Raw genomic sequence first — 22,345 nt, 5'->3', positions numbered from 1 at the left:
CAAGAGTTGTTCTGCTTCCCAGTGGGTATCTGGGCCTCTGTTTTCATGTGTATTTGTGAAAGAAACTCTGACTTCTTGACCAGAACAACAGCCTCTAGCAGCACAGGTCAGAGGACCGTTGATAAATCCATGTGCAATAACAGCAGAGCAAACCTCAAGATTATTTTAAAGGCTTCATTGTAGCAGTCTCAAGTGGTTTGTGATTAAGGGCTTCCCACTCTGAAAGCACCTCTTGAAATGGTCTCAAGAATACATTGAAGTTCTTGAGACAAATGTCCTCTAATAAAGTAAGTCAATGTCAGTAGTTAGCACACTCTGGGTGCTCCATATATTAGCTCACATACCCTGCTGGTGCTGATTTGTATCTCTGGAGATCTTGCTACATGGACAAATGTTACTATTCTTGGAAGACGGAATTAACAGAAATGCACATGGTGGTGTATGTTTGGTTACAGTCCTCTTTTCTTTCCTTCTGATGTATGGAGGTTTATATTTTGTATCAAATCTCTGTGCTTACTTTCTTTTTGATTGTCTGAGTTTTCATTTGAACAAACAAAGGCATAGGTTGGAATAAGAATAGATGAAACCCATGCAATGGTATCCATTATTTAGGGAATAACATGTTTAAGGGTAACTAAATCTGTTTTTCTAGTGCCCTTCACCTGCATGGAGCCACTCCCTGCTTATTTTAGGAAGCATTTGCAGGAGTTAATGAATTCCCCATTGATGGTTTGTCTCCACAACTGCATTGAGGGATAAATTAAAACTCCAGCACAGGCATTAATGCTGGTCATGGTGAGGATTTGTGTCAGCTCTGGCACTGACCCTGCTCCTTCTGTGCTTCCAGAGTCTTGGGATGAGCCCTGATGCTGAGAGACACTTCAGGGAACCGAGTTTGTCTCCATATAAATAAAACTTGCAATTACAACAACCAAGGTTTTGTAGTCATTAGAGCACCAAATAATATTTGTCCTAACAAAATTATTACATTATTCCATTTGTTTTCTGGTTATCAGTGGCAGCACAAGGTCAGCTACTGAGTGTGCCCAGGATTTGGTGAGGAGAGATAGGTTTTTCCTATCAAATATTTTAACACAATGTACAAAATGTCTTTAATCTTCTAATTCTGCCTTGTGTTTAGCAGGCATTCAGCCTCTAATGAAACAGAAAATACCTGTCAGAAGGTTTTGGCTGGTAGAAATATGTCTCTAACTGAGAACTAGCTGGGTTAATCAAAATGCTTCAGATTAATCATCAGAGGTCTCTGCAAGCATTTCTTTGCACCATAATCCTTGGCCAGGATGCTTTTGCTGATAAGTTACTGACACATACTTATAAAAGTGTTGTTCTGCAGTTCCTGTCTGTGCACGTAGCTGCTTTGGGAGATAGAGCTGGGATGGCAAAGAGAGGGCTGGGGAGAGGAGTTTTTCCAGTATTATTGCAAGTCATGCTACTGCTGGTACAGCATATCCATAGCTTTCTTTTGATATGGATGACTGCTGTGTTTCCAGTATTTGACGTCTGAAGTTTAATTATTAGGATTCAAACCTGAAATTGAAACCATAGGAATGCAATTCCTTTGGAGAATATGGCCTTACCCTAATAGAAATATCCTGGCCACTAATTTAGATTAATGACAGTGGTTGGCTGGATTTTCCTGGCCTATTCAGTGGTATTTTGTGCAGTATAATCATGTTTATTTTCCTTGCAGCTAATCACAAACTACTCATTTCCAGGTGTTTGTGAACAATGTTTACAGAGATGAACAGGATACCTGGACCTGAGCTGTGACTCTGAGCAACCTGATTTCTTAAACCACATTTTTTTTGTGCTGAGAATTGGGCACAGTGAGTAAAGTGTTACTCAGTCTCTTAATGCTTTCATGCCTCTAATTCAGAGCATGGACAGTCACAGCTCAGCTTCCAGTTTCTGCTGTTCTGAGGTTTCATATGTTTAAATTAATATTTGTGCTTAAATAAGAAAATTGAAATTTCTATTTAGATTATGAAAGTAAAAGGTTTTCTGGTCAGCAGAACTGGTGCATGTGCATCTCCATAGTTATTCCTTGTCTTAAACATTTGTGGAACATTCTGAATATTCCCAAACTGGGAATACAAATGGATCCCTGCAGTTCTTCGTGAGTGCTGTGGTGGGAAAGGTCTGTGTGGAAGCACTGCTGAGTGCCATCAAACCCTGCTCTGTTCTTGGCTCCCTGAAGAATTTCCTGTTTGGGGGGACCTCCTGCCCCTCTGGCTGCCCAGGGCAGCCCTCCCTGTGCCCTTTGGGGAGGGGAAGAATGGGCTGGCAATGTGGGTCAGTGCTTGCCAAACACAGAGGGCAGAGGGTGGGGGAAGAGCTCTGACACACAGAATAGGTCCAAGAAGCCAGTTTGGAGGGGGAATGGTGTTCCCCAGGGAGCAGAATGAATTCTGCAAGCTGCCACAAGAGAGGGAGGTGCAGCATTGTTTTCCACGGCTGAGTGCCGCAGATGAACGGGTCAGTGGTGGGGCAGCTGGGAGGCAACAGGGATTTGGGGTGAATTCTGCAATGAACAGCAAAACTCAGGCACTGCTGGATCTCCTCAGTGCTGCCTTTGCTGCAACACTTGTATTAAAGATTGAGTTGGAGGTAGTCTTGTTTAAGGCAAGCAAGACTTGGGTGCATTCTAGTTATGCCAGTCAGGATTTCTCTTCAGGAAAAGACTCATTACCCAGTGCCTGACCGCAGAAGATAATAACCTGCAATTCAGCTTTCCAGACTGGATTTCCCCTCTCTTTCCCCCAGTAATTATTTTTCAAAGTGCTGTGGTAGTAGGGTGTTACTTCACAGGTGGTTTAGTGGATTTCTCCTGCACTTTCCCTTCATTTCCCTAAGGAGGAGGTGAAGCAGGGAGTACCCATATCCCAGGGGTGATGGACTGAAGCACTGGGGTAGGGCTGGTGTTGGCCCCACAAAGGTTTTCATGGCTGCTGGTTGACATGATCATAAGGAGTTGGTGTCCTAATCCCTGTGACACTGTTGACCTTAATTCTGTTTGGTTATACAATTTGCAAGCCTTGCTAGTGTTCCTTAGTCCTGCTGAAAATTATGGGCCATAAAAATTGGCCACAGACTAGGATTTTCCCTAAGAAAATGAATTCTCTAGGGCTCATAGGTCTGTGACAATATTTTACCAGCAAGGGAGACTTGATTGTGCAAAAGCAGCACTCATAAATTTTTCCCTAGTGCTTTTACCACAGTTGACTTTCTCTTTTCCCTCTTCCTTTCCAAGTTTCCCACTGCATTTCTAGAGGAAGTATGGCTTTGTTTTATTATGTCTCTTTATTCAATGACATAAAAGTGCTTCGGAAGAAATATTAAGGAAAACTTGTTGACTTTTTGTTGCTAAAGCCCAGCTTGCCTATTAATATTACTCCTGTATAATTATGCTTAGTCTCTCCTTTTTATCCTGTTTCCCTGAGGACATCTTGATGAGCACCAAATTAGCTCTGATATTTTAGGCCTGCCTTTAATCCTGTTGCAGAGAAGGTTTATCGGAAACAGCGTAAGACGTGAAGGGAACACTTGGTGTTGGAGAAGCCAGAACTGCCTACAGGTGCAATACTTCTCTCTTAAAAACATCTTATTGATCTATATTTGTAGTTAATCTTGATTTAAATCCTCCCTTGGAGGCATACCCACCCCCTGATACAGGAGAAAAGAATTGAAACTAAAGTAAGACAACTCTTTAAAAGAAAAAGTCTATTAAATCTTCAAGTGGAAGAGGGAAAAATTGCTCTGAGAATAAAAGTCTTGGGAGTGATGGTTGGTGTTCTCTGTTGTGAGGAGCAGATGGGACCTGATAAATGTGCCATTAATGTTCTTGGTATTTTCATTACATCTCGACTTCCCAAAAGGGTCCCCAAGGGCTTTTAATGAGTTACAGAGTTCAGGATGATGATCCCAGCAGAACTGGCTGCTTGGTAAATGCCAGGTGAAGGTTTTACAGGTCCCTTTATTGTTACACTGAGAATTCTGGGCTTTCACTTGGTCTGCTCAGGCAGGTGTGGAATATAAATACTTCAGTGACAATACCATTAACATCCAGATTGCTTGTACACTTCCAGGAGTGGAACAGGCAGTGTCTTCATGGCTGAGTGCAGGGAAAGAGATTCTTGAAGCAAGAAATGAAATAGAAAAAACTGAAATCCATTGTGCTGAAGCAGTCTACTGCCTCATTATTTTTGAATTTGCTGTAAAATGATAAATACTTCTGTCAGCTGAACTGGTTTTGCAATATTTCATCTTCTCCTCACTTTTGTGTTCTGTATCTTGATACTAAACCTGTGTGATTCAGGGGCTAGAAGTTGTCATGATTTAAATTATTGTACCTTGCTTGGCCATTTCAGAATGGCATCAGTTGCAAGTACTTATTGAACAAGCTCAGTTGATCTCATTGTACCACAATCTAGATTTAGAAACTGTATTTTTAACGTTTTTTTGTTATTGTTGGAAAAGTTTTAGTTCTTTGGTTCTTCACTGACCTTTGTCCTTCTCTGTGTCAAAATGTGACTGGATCCCTGTTTATTGTTCAGCCTCAAGGTTGGGCACTTAATTAGGAAAACAACCCTTTCTTAAGGCTTAGTTGCTTAGAAGTGTATTTGAAGTGGTTGACTTATTTTTTTACGTAATTTCAGTAACTTTCTTGTATTTAAAAATGAGACAGGAATGATAATTGTTATGTAAGGAATTCTTAGTTTCTTCAGTGCCTTGGTTATTTTTTTCCCACTTCTGAAGTACAGTGCTGCAATAGATGAGCCACTTCCATGGGCTTTTTTGGTTGATATTCTGAGCACCCAGAGATGACTTTAATTTTAAAACTTGCTATGCAAGCTGGCCTCATAATTGAATTGTGACTGTGCCTACAGACAGGAATTCAAGACTAAGTGCATCCAACTTGGGAAATCATTCATGAGATGAATCATTTTGTGCGATTACTCAGTCAGCACCTGCTTCTGCACTGAAGCTTTAGTTTAAATTAAACTCCTTTTATTTCTAGGTAGTTGTGAAATGGATAATTCGCTTCTGCTTGGCTCAAGCCTGGAGATGACAGGCACAAGCAGCAGTGCCTTGGTGTAACAAGCCCTTCAATGTGTTCTGATCTGGAGGGCAGTGTGAGAGCCCTGCTGGGTGCTGGGCACAAAGCTGGGGTTTGTCAGTCGTGCCTGCATTCCTCTGGGCTGCTCAGCTAAGAGTGCAGCCATTACTGCTACTGCCAGCACTTGCAGGAGCTCCTTCTGCCTCCCCAGTCCTCTTGACTTAAATTTCTTTGTTATCCTTTGGCAAGGAAGCAACAAGCAGCAGAGCAGTGTTTATCCCTTAGCAAGTGGGGAGAAGTGAGGGCTGCTGGTGTCCTGCTCCTTGTCTTTGACCCCAGGGTCACATCACCAACACAGCTGCCAATTTATATCTTGGTGTATCCCCAGCTTCCTTGCACTTGTCCAGACTTGATGCTCTCAGGTACTTAGCTGCTTAGGAATTCCTGGCAGACCTTATGTGCCTTCCTCAAGGATCCAGAGTTGCAAGGTGGTGTGCATCTGTTTCATAGCACAAGGTGAATAAAAACTCGTGGCTTTCAGATCACCCTGGGGAATTCAAATTCATCCTGTTCTAGAGCTTTTTCAAAGCCATCTGATGGTGTGTAGAAGGAAAATCCAGAAGCAGGAAGAAATAGATGTCTACCTCTTTATGTATGCCTGCTATGAAGTTGCTCAGGGAAGTTCTTGTGGAAAATTTGAGGAAAATATTAGGAAATCACTATCTGAAGGGTCTGTAAATAGAAAAATGCTGAAAATAGAAAAGCTGCAAGAACCTCACAGATGGAATAGCTGATGGACTGTGCTGCACAGAAACATTTCACACAGAGCATTTGGCAGCAGAGCAGCCAGATATGAGCTACTGGTGCCATCTCTGAGGGTCCTGCTCAGATCTGGGAATCTGGAGACCACTGTACTCAAAGGGAGTTTGATAACAATCCTAACCAAAGGGGCCTTTGATGCAGCTTGAGGAAAGGCCTTTGTATAGGCAAAGAACTGGTTAACGATTGGTCAATCTTGTCCATTGTTTTCTGCTTTTTATGGTTTGGGAGTTACTGCTGCAGACTCTGGAACCTGCATTCCTCTAGTTTGTGCATTTTTTTCACTAACATCTTGGGAAAGAGAGGGGGCTGTGAGGGGATCCTTGACTTACTGTTATGCTGGGTAGCAAAAACAAGAGCCTGACGTGCAAAACTGTAGCTCAGTGTCCAGGAGGAGGCTGAAACGGGGTGTGAGGCTCTGTGTGTCCCACTGAGCACTGGTGTGTGCTGGGGGGATGAATTCTCTTTGTAATGTTGGAGCTGCTGCTGCTGAAATAGGAGCTGTAGGGATGAAATGTTTGTGGAAACTGAAATGCATCTGTCAGCCATGGTTGTAAATCAGGTAGAGAATGTGAGGACTAAGTGGAAAAGGGATTAATCTAGGAAACATTTTTACCATAGACTTGGCACGTTTTCTCTCTATTTTCATAATACATACAATCAATCTATAATAATGTCATATTTTTATAATATATAGACTTACAGTACATGTCAAGGACAAACACAGGTGAGACCCTACCTGCAGAGCTGCCTCCAGCTCAGGGGTTCCAGCACAGGAAGGATGTGGAGCTGCTGGAGCCAGTCCAGAGAAGGCACCAGGATGATGCTCTGAGAACTGGAGTTATTCAGCCTGGAGAAGAGAAGGCTCTGGGGAGACCTCAGACCCTCTTCCAGTGCCTAAATGGGCTCCAAGAGAGCTGCACAGGGACTTGGGACAAGGGTCTGGGGTGACAGGAATGAGGGAGTGGATTTAAACTGAAAGAGCAGAAGTTTTAATTAGAGATTAGGAAGAGATTCCTCCCTGTGAGGGTGGGCAGGCCCTGGCACAGGGTGCCCAGAGAAGCTGTGGCTGCCCCTGGATCCCTGGAAGTGTCCAAGACCAGGCTGGATGGAGTTTGGAGCAGCCTGAGATAGTGGAAGGTGTCCCTGTCCATGGAGGGTGTGGGACTGGATGATTGCTAAGGTTCCTTCCAACCCAAACCATTCTGTGATTTCATCTGCACTTTGTGCAGCCCTGGCCTGCCCTGCTTTCGGCAAAGGGGAAATGGAACAGGAGACATTGACAAAACAACCGGAATGAACAAAACTCTTCAGTAAGGAAATGACAATTCAGGTCAGATGTAACAGAAATCTGAATCTGAAGTTGCACAGGCAGAGGGAATAGTGAACCTCCTCCACCCATCTCTTCCTATGCAAGAACAAAGAGTCATTACTTGGAATTTGCAGATGACATGTCCAAAACAGCAAAAAGAAGCAATTTTTCTAACAACAGAGCTAAACTGTGATAGTCTGTGCCTCAGGGTATAGTGGGGGCTTAAAGCTAGTGTGAGGAATACATGCATGAGGAAATTGTGGGAGAATTTGGTGGCTGCCATGAAAGTCTTGTGGGGAATCATCCTTATCTCCTCTTTTCAGTCCTTGCATTGTCTGCTGTTGGACTGAGGTACCATCTCCTGCTCTGAGGTGTTCAACAGGCCAACAAGAGGCAGCTGGTAAATGGCATTATATCTCTTTTTAAAGCAGAAGTTGTTCATGGTAACATTCAGTGTCTCAAATGAAAGAGATTTAAAAGATGAAGTTAAATTTTTCTTCACAAAACCACAAGGAAATATTATTGCCTTTAGTACAGGAATGAGTTCATCGTTACTGGGTCAAAAGTTTCTATGATAATTATCATCTTTCCTTTACCCTTGTTTTTCACATACTTTTCTAAAGAAAGACTAAGGATGGAAGAAAGGCGGTGTTAGGTGTTGAAAATGGATGAGGAAAAGTTGTTGGGAGGGAGGTGCTCCTCCTGTTCCCCTCCTGCTTCAGCAGGGAGATATTACCCCCCTTTTTAGTGTTGTGTACACTTGGTTATTAGATGGAAACAGTGTTAAAACAACAACCAAAGCCATTTGGTAACCAGTGACCCTTCATGAGAGAAAGATTCCGTCAGTTACCAGCATATCTGCTGTGAAACTGCTGGATGGGTGTCAGTGCTTTGTACTTCCAGGAAATAATGTTTGTGTCAGGCCTGTGTGCTCAAGGGGGAGAGAGAAGGGGATTTTAAGGATTTCCCTCTGTAACTAGCAGAAGGAATATATGATGCTCATGTTTAGAGAAGTGGCAAAGGGAACAGGAAAATTCTTGTGTGTATGCACAAGTGCATGTGAGTGAAAGGTCTTTTGACCTTAAAGAAATGAAGGTCAACAGCTTTCTTCCTAAGGAAAGGAGATCTGTGACTTTGTCTTAAAAGCTGATGGATGGGTTTATATTGTGCAATTGCAAATGGTTGTGCTAAATTGGAACTTACTGTGAACTTAGACATGACTCAAGCTCAAGAGGGTGGGAGTGTGGTGTTTGTTCTCTGACTTGTTGAACTTCTTTAAAACCTGTGCAGAATCAAACTTAAAGCAAATTTGTGTTTAAAATAAAAGTAACATTTAATTGGGGTTTTTGAGGAAAGGATTTTAGTGTCTGAGCTGTCTCACTTCATCTGAGATACCCACACCACCCTCCCCAAATCTTCATTGTATATGATTGTTCAGCTTGAACACACACTGCACATGTAGTGTGTTGTGCTGCACCATTCCACACTCACAAGGTCTCGACTGTAAAGTGATGAAAACTCAGGAGCTTTTGTCTCCTGAAACATCTCATGGGAATGTAGCAGTGGCTTTTGCATGTTCTCTTGGAAAAGTGGTTTGGAATTTCTTATGGTGTTCAGTGCTTGGAAAAAGCAATAACTCCAGTGCTGAAGAGCAGCAGTTGAAGGAGTCTGTGCAGCAAATATGTGATGAAAAGTATTTACACATAACCGTGTTTGTCACAAGGCTTGCTGTGGGACTGAGGATATATGCATCAGAAAAATCCTTCCAACTCATTGCCCAGCAGCAGGCAGGCTGAGGTGTTGGAATGGATGCCTGTACTGGCATCCATTACTGTGGTGGGGTAATGTGTGAGCTGCTCTGTGTCCTGTGTGGTACTGAGCACACCAAACCACTGCCCCTGCTGGGACTGTTGTCACACTTGCTATCTCTCCAAACTCGCCGAGTTCAGGCATCATCAGTTTGGGAAAGAGGTCACCGCAGTGAAAGTTCCCAGCCCGTCTTGTTAAGTGGTTTGTGCTTGATTGTTTGCTTGGAAAGGACAAGAGCAAAAGTTAAATGAGGGAGCTTACATGGCAGATCTTACAGTTAAAGAGCCTCCTTGAATCGTTGTCTCAGTTGACAGTGTAATCTTTGTCTAAACAAAATTATTCCACATGGGAAGTAGAACAACTTAAGCAGGATTGATGGAGAATGGAAACCACTGCTATGCTGAGTGCTCTGCAGTCCAAATAAACCTTGTCCAGCCTGTGGCTTGCCAGCTCCTACTAATCTTAGGTTACTGCTAAGCAGAATGCAAATAAGAGCTGAAATTGAAGTGTAGGGATGGCCTGTGTGGATTTTCATTTCTCCTGGGGAGCTCCTTGGGAGCCCCAAATCAGGAAGGCAAAAATTTGCTCCTGTGTGTTGTCAGCAGCTTTATGGGTGTAAGGGAGCAAGTCCTGGCAGCTCAGGCTGGGGCAGTTGGAGGAGTTTTTCCTTATGGATTGTCACTGCCGTTCAGCTGAGCTTCTTTAACCCCTCTTGTGTGACCCAGTCCTTGGCCTGGCCAGTGACCTGGGCCCAGAAACTGTGCCTGGCCCTGAGCATGGCAGTGTGGGGTCAGGAGCACTCACACAGCCCAGCCAGCTTTCCCTGAAGCTGCCTTGTATGCTCTGGTCATCTCCTAAACGACAGCAGTCCCCTGTTTGAAAAGGCTGAATAAATAACCCCATGTTTGAATTTGTTAGGGGAGCAGCATGTTACCCATGAACTGCTGTTCACAAATGTAGCAGCTCTGTTGTAATTTCTAACTTACATCTACTAAAGCTTCTCTTAATGATAGTTAATAAAGGTAGCGAAAGACTGGTAGTGAAAACTAAACCATATTTAAGGTTATTCAAATTTAATTGGGACTAAAAAGTAAAATAAAATTCAGATTCTCTCTGGTATGTGGTGAAGCTACCCCCAGTTGCATGAGGTGGGCAGGACATAGTCCTGTTTGTTTTGTTCTCTTGTGCTGACTCAGCCCTGGCTGGCAGTGCTGAGAACGTCACAGTTTTCTCCTCAGGAATTTGGGGAATTTCAAGCTAATGTTGCAAATGCCTCACTCGTGATTTCTAAAATAGTCTCAATTCACAGCTTGGCTCAGTCCTCCCGGGCTGGGGCTGTGCTGGGTGAGGGAATGATGAGTGTGGTCACCTCGTGTGCTGCAGACATGCAAAAAATCCCTGTATCCAGTGCTGTGGGTCACTGGAACAAGTGGGCATCATAAGCCATGACTGGGCTTTGAGTGACCTCTGCTATGTATCACTGCTAATTATTAACTTCATGTACCAGCCAGCAGCAAACCTGGAGTGTGGCTGTTGTGATTTATCTCAAATGTTCCAGAGGAAGGGATAGAACCACTTTTTTTTTTTCCTTTTTAATAAAAGCTTTTGTTATTTCATCTTCACAAATAGCAGGGCCACATAAAGTGTTTACATCAGTGTCCAACCCCAGAGTGAAGAGATGTTTTACTGAGCCATCACTACAGACTTGGAGATCTCTTGCAGTAAGAGGCAGGAGTGAAATGCTGGTTTGTTAAAAGGGTTTGTGGCAGCTCGAGCTGACAGGTCTCAGACAGGCAGAGGAAATGCAGGAGACACTGGCTGTGTCTGTGCTGTATCAGGCTGGGTGGGAAATACCAGGTGAACACCCAGAGCTGGGAACTGCTGATTGATTTAAAGCAGCACTGTTGCATCTGCCTTTGAAGTTGGGCTGCAGGGAGAGGGTTGATGTAATTCTCTATGGACTGATATCTGATCGGTATTGGGGACTTTCAGTGTTCTGAGAGAAAAGTGTCTGAGCACTGATGAAGCAAAGCTGATAAATTATACTATTCTAAGACTTAAAACCACTGGATACCCACGAGGAGTGGACTGCACCTGAATTTGGTCTTTGTTCTGGTATAATTAATGTTACGTGTTTTAGGGCAAAGGAGGAGAATTTCTGCCAGTTCATTGCTTGTCAGTTTCAAAGAAATAAGAGTTGGATATAGAATCTGACCAACATATGAGTAAGCTGATGCTGACAAGGCAAGAAGAAAAAAATAAATGCAGTTTGAAGGTGCATCAAGAGAGATGGCTTCCCCTGAAGTGTCCTTGAAAATTTCTGACTTCCAGAGGTTCCTTCCAGCTTTTGGAAGAATAGTGCAATGACCCTACTCACCTTTCTTAGAGACACCTGTGATGTTTCCGTCCTTTAGTTACCTGAAACCTCCCAAGGAGGGTAACCTGACAATGATACTGTCCAGCTCCTGTAGCACTGCTGAAAGTGTCACATCAGACACTTCGGGCATGTAGTAGGTTCAGCTTCTCTAAAACTTTAAGCAGTTTTACCTCAGTGAAATTTAGGTGTTCAAAATTGAAATGTCAGCTTTATATTATTAGCAAATGTTCTGCTTCGTGCAAAGCTCCCTGGAGTGTTCGGTGGGTTACTGTGATCACAATGCTGATTTATTCCTGCAAACTGCCCTGGCTTTGGGAAGCTGCAGAACTGCACTGAGGAGGGAGTGAGCTGCACATGGAGATGATTGCACAGCTGCAGGCGGAGGTGAAATGCAGGATAACCAGAAATCTCGTGGTGCCCAGCAGTGTGTCAGGGCACATTTGACTAGGTAGGTGCCCAACAAACAAACTTGTGCCTGTCACTCTTCCTGTTGGCTCTGGTTAGAGGTGTTTGTTGCAAGGCACTTCACAGCGCTAAGTGTTTGATGATAGTTTAGGGAGTAACCAGGCAACATTTTGAAGACAAACACAAATTAAAAAGGCGTGCTTCATCTCCGTAACCAGATCTCTTCCCATGCTTATCAGTCCAGCAGGGAAATAGGAAAAAGAAAAGAATTGGAAGCTTGGAATTGAAGAGTGGCAGGTTGTGGGACCACCTGTGTGCTTTTCTTGTCATGTAGCATTTGTGACCCAGTCCTGGGAATGCTCTGGCAGCAGCAGAATCTTTGCTGGTGGGAAGCTCTTTCTCCCCCCGGCACTGGCCTGTTTTCACAGAACTTGTCAGGAATGCAATTTTTAAATGACCTTGGATAGATTGATATCTGAGCCTGTTCACCTACAGCAGAGGGCACATACACAACAGATCCTTGGAGCCTGCATCCACAACAAACAAGGCTATTGAGCAGGGAACCAGGGAGCTCCTCCTGGGCACCTGAGGATGAAATACCACCTCCAAATAAACAAGCACCCTCCATTCCCCCTGCACGGGGCCTCTTTTTAGAAAGCCAGTCATTTCTCCCATTTGAGAAATATCAAGGAACTTGCCTCCTCCACCCCCCCAGAAAAGCAGGAATTCTTTTGATGTCTGCTCCAGAAATGGGGCTGGCACTTGGTCACTGCTCTGGAAAAGGAAAAGCTATGACAGAATGAATGATCCACAAGAATCTTGTGCTTGAGTTTGGGGAAGGGCAGTCCTTGCTGTACCTGCAAATAAGAACCATTTTCTCTCCACACTTTTTCTGCTGGCTGGATGTGTGGTAGGCCATTGCTTTTTCTCCAGCCTGAGTTGGGAAACCAGGTTAAAACTCACATACATTTTCACTGCTGTGCTAGATTTAACCTTTTCACCTTGGCACACTTATTTCATGTTCTTACTTTAAATGAGGGGATTGTGAGACAGTCAGTGTCTGTATAAAAGTTACTGTTTGAGAAGAATTGTAATCAGAGGTAGATTAAAGCTGAAAGCTGGTAAGGCATGTGTGGCATTGTTTTCATAGATTTATCAATGAGTGCTAATTCAAAAAATGCCTTTCTGCTTTGGGCAGATTGCTCAGGGATAGCTCCAAATGGCTCCTTCCATTCATTCCAAGTCAAATAATGAGAGAGAGATATGGGCATTTTCAGTAGTTAAAATATCGATATAGTAAAGGGTAATTGGAGCAAAGCCAGGTGTAGAGGTTGGGTATCTGTGTGCTTGTATCTCTGTTCTGTGAGAAAGTTCATGTTCTTGAAATCTTGCTGCCTTTGAGTTTTGGTGGGAAACTTGAAGACAGATTTTTGCTTTTCTGTTTGATTGTCTTATATCAGGTTATGAATGACTGTAGTGTGACCAGAGCAGAACAAAGTCATGCTTTTGAGAAAAGCTGCTTTTAAAATACTGTAATTCTTTTGTAGACAGAGTCCATAGCTTTGAACTACAACTTTTCAGAACATCCTGCCTGAGCCAGTTACCCAACAAATGTTTGATGTACATGTGGAGCCTCCCCTTGGAGTTAACAGGGGGTTTGTTAGGTCTAGTCTGTTGTGGGGGATATCTTTCCATAGCTCAGTGAATGAAGGGCTGTGGAGTCAGATGTTTTTGTATTTTGACAGTCAAAACTTCCTGCATTTTGTTATAACATCAGGATCTATTCTGACTGGATTTTTGAAAACCCTTTTGCAGCTGAGCACCAGGTTTGCTTGAGGAGCTGCCAACTGCTGTCCCCAGAGCTAATTCCTGTGGGGAGGGGAGAGCAGAGTAGGTAAAAATTACTTTTAGAGCTTCAATTCTTCCTTTCTTGTGTTCTGGTAATTCTCCTTGGCCTCTCTGCCAAGGGTTTGTCCCTGTGGTCTGAGGGGTTTCACGTGGCTGCTGCTGCCAGCCCTGAGCTGGCTTTGGCTGCTCCTCACCTGGGGCTGAGATCCTGTGTGGAGGTGAAAGGAGCAGGAGTGAGAGACATTCACACCCGGGGATGGGAGGAGGTGGCCCTTTCTGCTGGGGATGGTTTGCAGCTCACCTGAGCTGGGCAATGTGCTCTTCTCAGTGGCTTTAGGGTGACCAGAGCCTCAGTAGCTGGCACAAGAGGCGCTTCTCATTTTCCATATGCTAATTCCAGTGTTTGTCTGGCTCTGTTCCAAACTCCACCAGGGAGCTGATCTGGTTGAAAACTAAATTTTGCTGTTCCATCAGCTACTGTGCATGTGTCCAGTCAGCTGCCTGCTCCAGGGAGGAATGGGATAGGACACTGGGCAGAGGAAACGAGACATCAACAGCTGCTCAAATTGAATTACAGCAGTGGGGGAGATCCAGACTGAAGCTGGAAGTTTTTGGAGTATCAGGTTGTATTGCCTTCGTGCTTCCAGATTCTTCTATTCAAAAGGATATCCTAGTCTATAGAAAGTGTTATTTCATCAGCCGAAAATAATTTTTTTGAAATTCATAGACTCTGCATGACTGGAACTCTGATTTTCAAATTAGGGATATTGTATGAAATCTTTTCTGTGCAACTTGGATGTTATGGGCTTCAGTGTAGCTTGAAGACCTTGGATTATATTTAAATCCAAGCTGCATTAAGTGGTAAATTCCAATGGGACTTGGCCTGTTTTGGTTTGTGTTTAAAACCAAAGGGTTGTCTTATGATGTAGCTTAAATTAAGAGCTTGGTGTTATTTCATTACCTCTTAAATGTCCTCATCCTCGTGCCTATATTCACCTGATTGAGCTGAATTGACTTACTGAGCATCTTTGAATAGTGAGCTGAGCTGCTTTAACCCCTGAGCAGCCAAGCCCTGGGGTCTGTCTGCTCAGAGGAGTTTAGTTTCTTCTTCACCCCGGAGAACAAATCTGACAAGAGTCACACGCAGGCTCAGCCCTTCCAGCCAGGCTGAGGGAAATGGGGGCATTGCTCAGGGAGTCCTGAGGGGAAAACCACCTGCTCTGAAACCAGGACTGCAGAAACATTGTGTTCTTCGGGGGAGGACAAGAGCTACAGAAACCAGCCAGAAATAACCCCTCCACCTTAGTCATTTTGTCAGTCTTTTTCAGAGTGAGTCAAGGGAGATCAGCTCTTTCTTGGGCCAGAAGGCACCTGGCATTTGATGCTGCATGAAGCATCACCCTGAGCCTTCCTGTGTGGTTTTGGGTATTGTCAGTTCAGTGCTGGGTGCTGGAGCTGGCCACTGGCATCAGGAAGGGATCACAAGGCAAAACTTGAAGCTTGCTGTTGTCTTACTTCCACTTTCATGGTCTGTGAGGTTCAGAGTCCAGATGGACACAGAGAAATGGATTTGGAATTACATACTTTAGTGCAGATAATTTATTTTATAAGGTCTGTGTCTGTTGAGGCTCCCAGATAGAGAAAGTTAAAAAGCTTGGCTGCACTTGCTGGAGATTCTGGCAATGACAAATACAGCTTTCTGGACTTGTAGACTTTATCTAGGACTAATTGGGTAAGAAAATTAATTTATGCAGTGTGCCTTGTGTTTTGTGGCACAGTAGCCTTGCATGGTAAATGCACAGGTAACAAATGTCATGGTACAAAGCATTGACAAACACACACTGTCTTTAAATAAATTAAACTTTAAGGCAAACGTAAGCTGTGTTCTTAAGTTTTTTGAAGTGCTAAACTGAGGAGCTCTAGTTTAGAGGAGACTGTGTTTTTTGAGGTAATGGCCTAGCTACAGTGCCAAAATTAGAATGAAGTTATTCTTGGGAAGCAAGAAAGGGGAAAATCAAGTTGTCACTTAAAAATGCCTCAGTAAATACTAAAGCTAAGAAATACTAACTTTCAGCTCTGTTCATGGTACCAACTTGGCTTTCATTCAGCTGTTTCTTCTGAAAGAACAAATGATTTGTACTGTCCTGCGTCACCTTGAGTTTTTGCTGGCGTACAGAGTTGCTTCAGTGCATGAGTCACTGCTGGCTGCCCCTGGAAGCAGGTCAGGGTCACAGAGCTGCACTCTTCTGTCTGTGCAGGACATCCAGCTGCTGCTGCACTCCTCCCCTGGCTTCAAAAACTTACTTTTGATAGGTCTTGCAAGACCAGCTCTCAGGTATCAAACCCAGACGGACATAAACAAGTGTTTCCTTAACGTTTCTCTTGTCATGCTCCCAACTGCTTTTGCCCACTCTGTTTTCATTTCTTGCAATCCCAGGCTTCCCATTCCTTTTTTTGGTGTGTCTGTGCAGGAGTTGCTGCACCTCATGCAGCTGTAGGCAATGATCCAGGAGCATCCCTGCAGCTTTGTCAGGAGGGTCACCAGCTCTTGGAATTTTCCTTTCCCACTTCTAATAATCTAAACTAATATTCTTCAGTTCTCCTCCTGCACTTGCTCTGTTGTTTGTTACCCTTCAGGCAGGATTTTTGGAGCTCACATCTGCCTGCAAGACACAGTCACAGGCACAGGATTCACCTGCTGCTGCTGGTGAGGCACAGCCCAGTGCAGCTGGTCTGTACAACAGGCCAAGGGATCACTTGTAGTTCTTAGTATTTTTGAACAACGGGCTCAAAGTACACCTGACTGCGTGTTTTTAACATTTTTCAGTCAGAAAGCACCTTCATTTTTTGTCATACTAGGTGACGATGCAGTCTGAAGCTTGCCAGGGGTGCCATCTGTGGCTCAGCCTGTGGTGGCAGTGTGCAGGAGCATCTGCCTGCTCTGAAAGGCTCCACCTTCATGTCCTTCAAACTTTCTATTCTATTTCTGTGATTGAGTCCAGTCTTGGGGGTTTTTTCCAACCTAAATGATTCAATGTTTCTATTAATAAACTAAATAAAACACTAGAATTTCGTTAGACCAGATCTTTTTTAGCTGGTTTGCTTTTTAAAATATGTTGTGTCTGTATGAACACAGCCCTTTGATCAAATGGGGTACAAGAGGGATCTCAGGTCTCCCTGCCACCAGCACAATTTCCTTTACAGTTGTGAGGGCACAGATGGAGCACAACACAAATCAGACCAAAACCAGATTGGTTGTGCTGCTTTATGGCCCAAGCCTGCACAGGGAGCTGAGCAGGAGCTGTTTGCATCAGGCAGAGCAATGGGGGGGGAGACACAGCTCACTGCTGCAGATACAGATTTCATATATATGTGTGTGTGTGTTGTATATGTACAAGATTTAGTGAAGTATGGAGGGAAGTCCCCCTGTGCTGGCACTGCTGGGGCACCTCCAGTCCTGTGTCCAGTGCTGGGCCCCTCATGACCATAAGGACATGGAGGGGCTGGAAGTGTCCAGGAAAGGGAACAGAGCTGGGAAGGGGCTGGAGCACCAGGAGAGGCTGAGGGAGCTGGGAAAGGAGCTCAGCCTGGAGCAAAGGAGGCTCAGGGGGACCTTGTGGCTCTGCACAGCTGCTGACAGGAGGGGACAGCCGGGGGGTCAGGCTGTGCTCCAGGGAACAGGGACAGGAGGAGAGGGAACAGCCTCAGGCTGGGCCAGGGGAGGCTCAGCTTGGCCAGCAGCAGGAATTTCTCCATGGAAAGGGTGCTCAGGCCTTGGCAGGAGCTGCCCAGGGAGGTTTGCAGTCCCCATGCCTGCAGGTGTCCCAGGAAGGCCTGGAGGTGGCACTGAGTGCTCTGGGCTGGGGACAAGGTGGGCATTGTCACAGCTGGGACTGGATGGTGTGGCAGGGCTTTTCCAGTCTGGAAAATGCAGGGGTTGGCCAGGAGTCTGTACAGTCCTGAGCTTTACACTTGAGCAAAGTTAAGCTTGATTTTATTTATTATAATGTAATCAACTTCAAATTGCCAATCAGAACAGAAAATGTGTTTGAAGTTCTGAGCTTGCAGGAGATAATTGTATTGTCCTGGAGCTGGTGAGAAACAGCTGAGGTGTAAAAGCAAGATCTTTGTGATGCAAATTCATGAAAAAGATGTTGAACTCCTTGAAACCTGGCTCAAACAGGGCAGAAAGCACACGTAACCGAAATATTTTACTTGCTGCAGGTATATTTGAATGTTTTGATTATTTAATTTTTAATATGGTGCTGAAATATATTCTGTAAAGCTCTTGTCATGATGAAATAGCCCTTGCAGGGTGTATCTGACCTTCAGGAGTTCTTCTCAAAGTCGTGAGCACAGCTCTGGGTGTCACAAAAGTGCTGAGCCACAGCACTGCAGCATTTTGGGTTCTGTGAATGTCCTTTGGACAAGGCTTTCATGAATAAGCAGAATTGTGGAGCCTTTCAGGCCTGCGTGTTCATTTAAAAAGGAAAACAAAAAGCTGGGGAGGAAAGCACTTGTTTGCTGGAGATGGCAGTGTGCTTCCCAAGTGGTGTTGTCAGAATTGTGTGCTTGAAACTGTTCTTCTCACATAAGGTTTAAAATTCTTTGTGCATACAGAATAGGAAGTGTTAGGTCCACTTAATCTGAAAATATAGTTGAAAACCTTACCATGGATGATTACTAAATTTAACCAGAATTATAACTTCATTATCTGAAATGTCAGGACTTTTAAGAACTTCTAAGGTGTTGTTTGAGGGGTGTGTGCATGTGAACTGGGGATATTATTAAAGGGATATTATTAAAATTGCTTCAGAGAGTCCTCAATATTCTTAAACTGAGAAGATGAATGTGAGAAATAATTAAAAGAAACTGTATTGCAAATTGCAGAACAGTGTGGACAAAACCCTCTAACTGTGTTTGTTCTTGTTTTGCAGACCGTGAGGACCAATCAATTCTCTGCACGTGAGTGACCATTTTTCATTTGGGTACTTTTGGGGATCTGTATTGTGAGAGGGGACTTTGGTCTTTAATTAGTGTCAAAGCTTGTTCTTTAATCAGTGAGTGAAGATGTAGCATGAGGTGATATTTAATATGGTGATATAGTCTTTTAGTACTGTAATTCACATTATTGAGTTTTCTAGGCATGTGGTACTTAAGAAATGTAACTTAAAAATGTCAATGAAGAGATCTGTATCCAACTCCAAAGCTTGAAGAAGTTTCTGGGATCTGGAGCTGCAGTGGTTGGGAAGCCAGAACACCAGTGGGATTTGAGGCCTGTGACCCCCTGAGCTGCTGTATCCTTGGCCTGCAGTTGGAAGGGATGCTCAGCTTCCTTCCCTCTCCCCCATGGACTGTGTGTTCCTGCAGCTTCCTGTGCAGGCACTGGGAGTGCAGGCAGTGTGATAAGGATTCCCTGTGTGCTTGGGGAGCAAGGCTGGCCCAAACCCAGCCCTGCACAGAGTGGTGCTTGTCGTGTCCAGCTCCCTGGGCCAGCACCCCGTGTGCCAGCCTGAAGGTACAAGGTGCAGGAGGGAAACTGTCCCTGCTGAGAGCAGCCTGGGGGTCAGGATGGTTTGTCTGGCTTGGGAAATCACACCTTGGCTCTGTCATGAAGCTGCCTGTGGTTACCAGGCCTGGGTAGAACACAGCCTGTTCAGGTGTTTGAGGGAGAGGGGCAGCTACAGTGCCTTGGGTGCCTCTCCTGGGTGCCAGCATGTTGGGAACAGGGTTTGGGAGGATCCTGCTTCCTGGAATAGCTCAGTGGGGAGAACAACTGCTGGAAGGAGTCCTGGGTTCAGTTTCCTTCTTGACAGGAATGGATGCCAATCTCCATCTTTTGCTTCCTACAGAAGTGCCTTAACTCTGAGTCTGTACAAGACTGAGGGTGGATCCTTCCAAGCCATGCTTTTTTCAGCTATGGATACCATGAATATAGGATTTTTGGGGTCTAAGGGCACAGAGGCAGAAGGAGTTCTGTTCTTGAGATAAAATATGGTCCAGTTAACACAGGCTTGTCTAGGTCTGTGGTTCCTGCTCTTGGCAGGCCTTGTGTTTTCTTGTGATGACTCTTTCATGTGCAATGCACAAAACAGCCCTCAAAGCAGGGATGGGATCCCAGAGCGAGAAGAAATGCTTTGTTCTCATGTGTTTGTGGATGCTTTGACAGCGTGTGCTTGCCCCAGGTGAATGTTTTGAAGTAGTGTTTTGTGTCTGTGCATGAACTTTACTCTCCTTTGCATGGTCAGCTAAGCCCACAGATTGGAATGGAAGTGCTGCAGGATTTGGTAAATGTCCAATCTGCTCATTTACAAACTAGAAAGCCTCTAAGCTCTCCTGCCTTCAACTTTGTCATTAGCTCACCTCTAAAGTCACCATGAGCTTCTGATCCATCTGTACTGAGTAGACAATTGATCCCTAGTTTGTGTCTGGTACAGATCATGGAATTCATGCATGTTGTGCTGGGTTCCTCCTCTGCAGAGAAGCTGGAGTGCAGGTGGTGAGGGGTGGCAATGGAGACATATCCTCACACCAGACCTAGGTGTATCCTAGTACAGAAGTCTGGAGCTACCAGGGGCTGCTGAGTGCAGTCCTGGTGTCAAGACCCTCAGACATGGCCTTGAGGACATCTCTTCTGTTGGACATGTGACATGCTTGGTAACAGATCTGCTGCTCCGTGGACAATTTCAGAAGCTGGTGCTCAGAAGCAGTGAACAGTACATCTCTGGAGGGTTTCCACACTGTCTGGGCAGCATGTCCCAAACCTGAGTATTGAAACTGTGAGTCCCCTGATGTGGCACAAGTTTTTGCCACCTTTAATTCAGTGTTTTGGTTGTACCAGGGGGATGTGTGCCCGAGCCTTACTAAAGCTGAGTTTCTGAGCACAGATCCCAGGCTGTACTGCAGCTTTACCTTGTGTTTCTTACTGAAATACTTGCAAAGTAGCATAAAGAAAAATAAGGTTAAAGACATCAATGACAGTGGACATGGCTTACAGGAAAATATGAATTTCCTCCATAGAGTGGAGAGAATTATAAAGGGTAAGGCACTGTGTCTCCAAAATGGATGTACAGGACTGAAGAATAATATCCAGGCTAGGCCTTACCTTGTCAGAGTATGAAGACACAGGAGGTGATAGATGATGAGATCCAAGGTGTTTCTGTGATCTCCAGCACCAAAGTTCCCCCTTAGCCCAGTGCTCACACTCCATCACAGTCAGCATCATTTACATGCTAACTATAAAAAAAGGACAGGTTACTAAACCTTTAGAGGTTGTAGAGGTTACTAAACACTCTTCTCTTAGAATAGGTTTATCTTAGATTGCCCTTCAGCTCTATAACCCATTCCAGGAGGAGGGCCATCATTTGTACTCCCCCTTTATCTCTTGAGCAAATAAAGAAAACTTCCTGCTGTGGCACTGCCTTAAACACAGCTACCCCTGTGAGCTTCATGGGAGAGCCTTATTCTCTTGTGGGTCTGCATTATAAACTGGGATTTTTGGGGTATTAAATGCTCTTCATGAGTTGGACATGGTGAGCTCTCCTGTGTGGCAGGCTGGAAAGAGATGCCATGTTTTGAAGAGGAGTGGGTGAATGTCCAGTACTTGCATTGCATTGCTGTTTCTGGTGAAAAGGTAAACTGTGTGTTGCCCATCATGCCACTGGTTTTACAGGTCCTAGACTAAGGCAGGAGTAAATAAGGTGCAAGGAGAGAGTCTTAACCACACCGGAGGTGGTTTCAGAAACTCCTGTGGCAGTTCATAAGACTCATCTTCTCATCCCAAACTTGCTGTCTCAGAACCTGGATCACCTGATTGACCCTGATGTTTACTAAAGTTGGAAGCCCTCAGAATCCTTTTTCATTTCTCCAGTAGGAGTGGCTCAGGGTAGCTAATGGGCAAAAAACCACCTCTTGAGTGGTGCTCTCAAGCTGAGTGGACACTTGTGGTGTGCCTGTCATTTCCCTGTCTCCAAGTGCCTGGACAGGAATTGTCTGGAGACAAAGCTCTCCCACTGCTTGCTGAAGCTCTGTCTGCTTTGCATCTTATCCTCCCTCCCACTGCCTCTATTGATGAAGTTTCCTGGTTTTTCACCTTCCAGGGCCTTCAGAGGAGGGGGCAGTCACTGCTCCAATCATGGTATTTGAAGGGCACTTTACCAGGTCTCTGGATCCAGTCCCCTTTTCTTCTTGACAGCCAGGAGTGCTGCTTTTGGAGGAGTTCTTAGGTATAGGATTGGTGCTATGACAAGCCTTTGGGTTCTTGCTCTTCCTAGACAGTCTCTGCAGTTTTCCAAATGCCTTCCTTTGGTTCTAACTTAGTGAATGTCCAGTCCATTTGTACTTACCTTGGGAAACCTTTAAACCCTCTGACCTTCAATTTTTTTGTTACCTTACCTGCAAGCTTTTGATCTTCAGAACTCAACAGACAACTGGATGCTGTTTGAATGTGGTATACATGGCATTTTTATCCTTGGCGTGAGAGTGTGTAATTAAATCTGGAGCTGAGGCAGTTTCATTGTCTTCCCCTGTGCAGATCTTTAGGAAACCCCATTCTGTTTCCCCAGAAAGGCTTGCACTCCTGCAGTCACTGTCCCAGTAAATAACAGTGAAGAAGGTGAGCACCGGTGGGTCTTCTTGAGGCATTCAGTTTGCTGAGAGTTAAGTTTTTTCTCTCTGAGAGCTATGCTGAAGAATAACC

At 44.5% G+C, this 22,345-nt stretch overlaps 1 protein-coding gene across 4 annotated transcripts in view; it reads left to right on the top strand.

Moving 5' to 3' along the window:
- MYH10 (myosin heavy chain 10) overlaps positions 1–22,345 on the top strand; it is a 95,784-nt gene that overhangs the window by 16,406 nt on the left and 57,033 nt on the right. For all 4 annotated transcript variants that reach the window (XM_085077990.1, XM_085077988.1, XM_085077989.1 and 1 more), the window contains exon 4: positions 18,585–18,612. In XM_085077990.1, coding sequence (XP_084934116.1) covers positions 18,585–18,612 — 28 coding nt within the window. The remainder of the gene's footprint in view (positions 1–18,584; positions 18,613–22,345) is intronic.

Source organism: Lichenostomus cassidix, chromosome 18 (genome assembly GCF_008360975.1).
Source record: "Lichenostomus cassidix isolate B80296 chromosome 18, HeHo_3.0, whole genome shotgun sequence".
NCBI lineage: Eukaryota > Metazoa > Chordata > Aves > Passeriformes > Meliphagidae > Lichenostomus > Lichenostomus cassidix.
The sequence above is the reverse complement of the archived record's forward strand: the minus strand, read 5'-3'. Positions and strand labels throughout refer to the sequence as shown.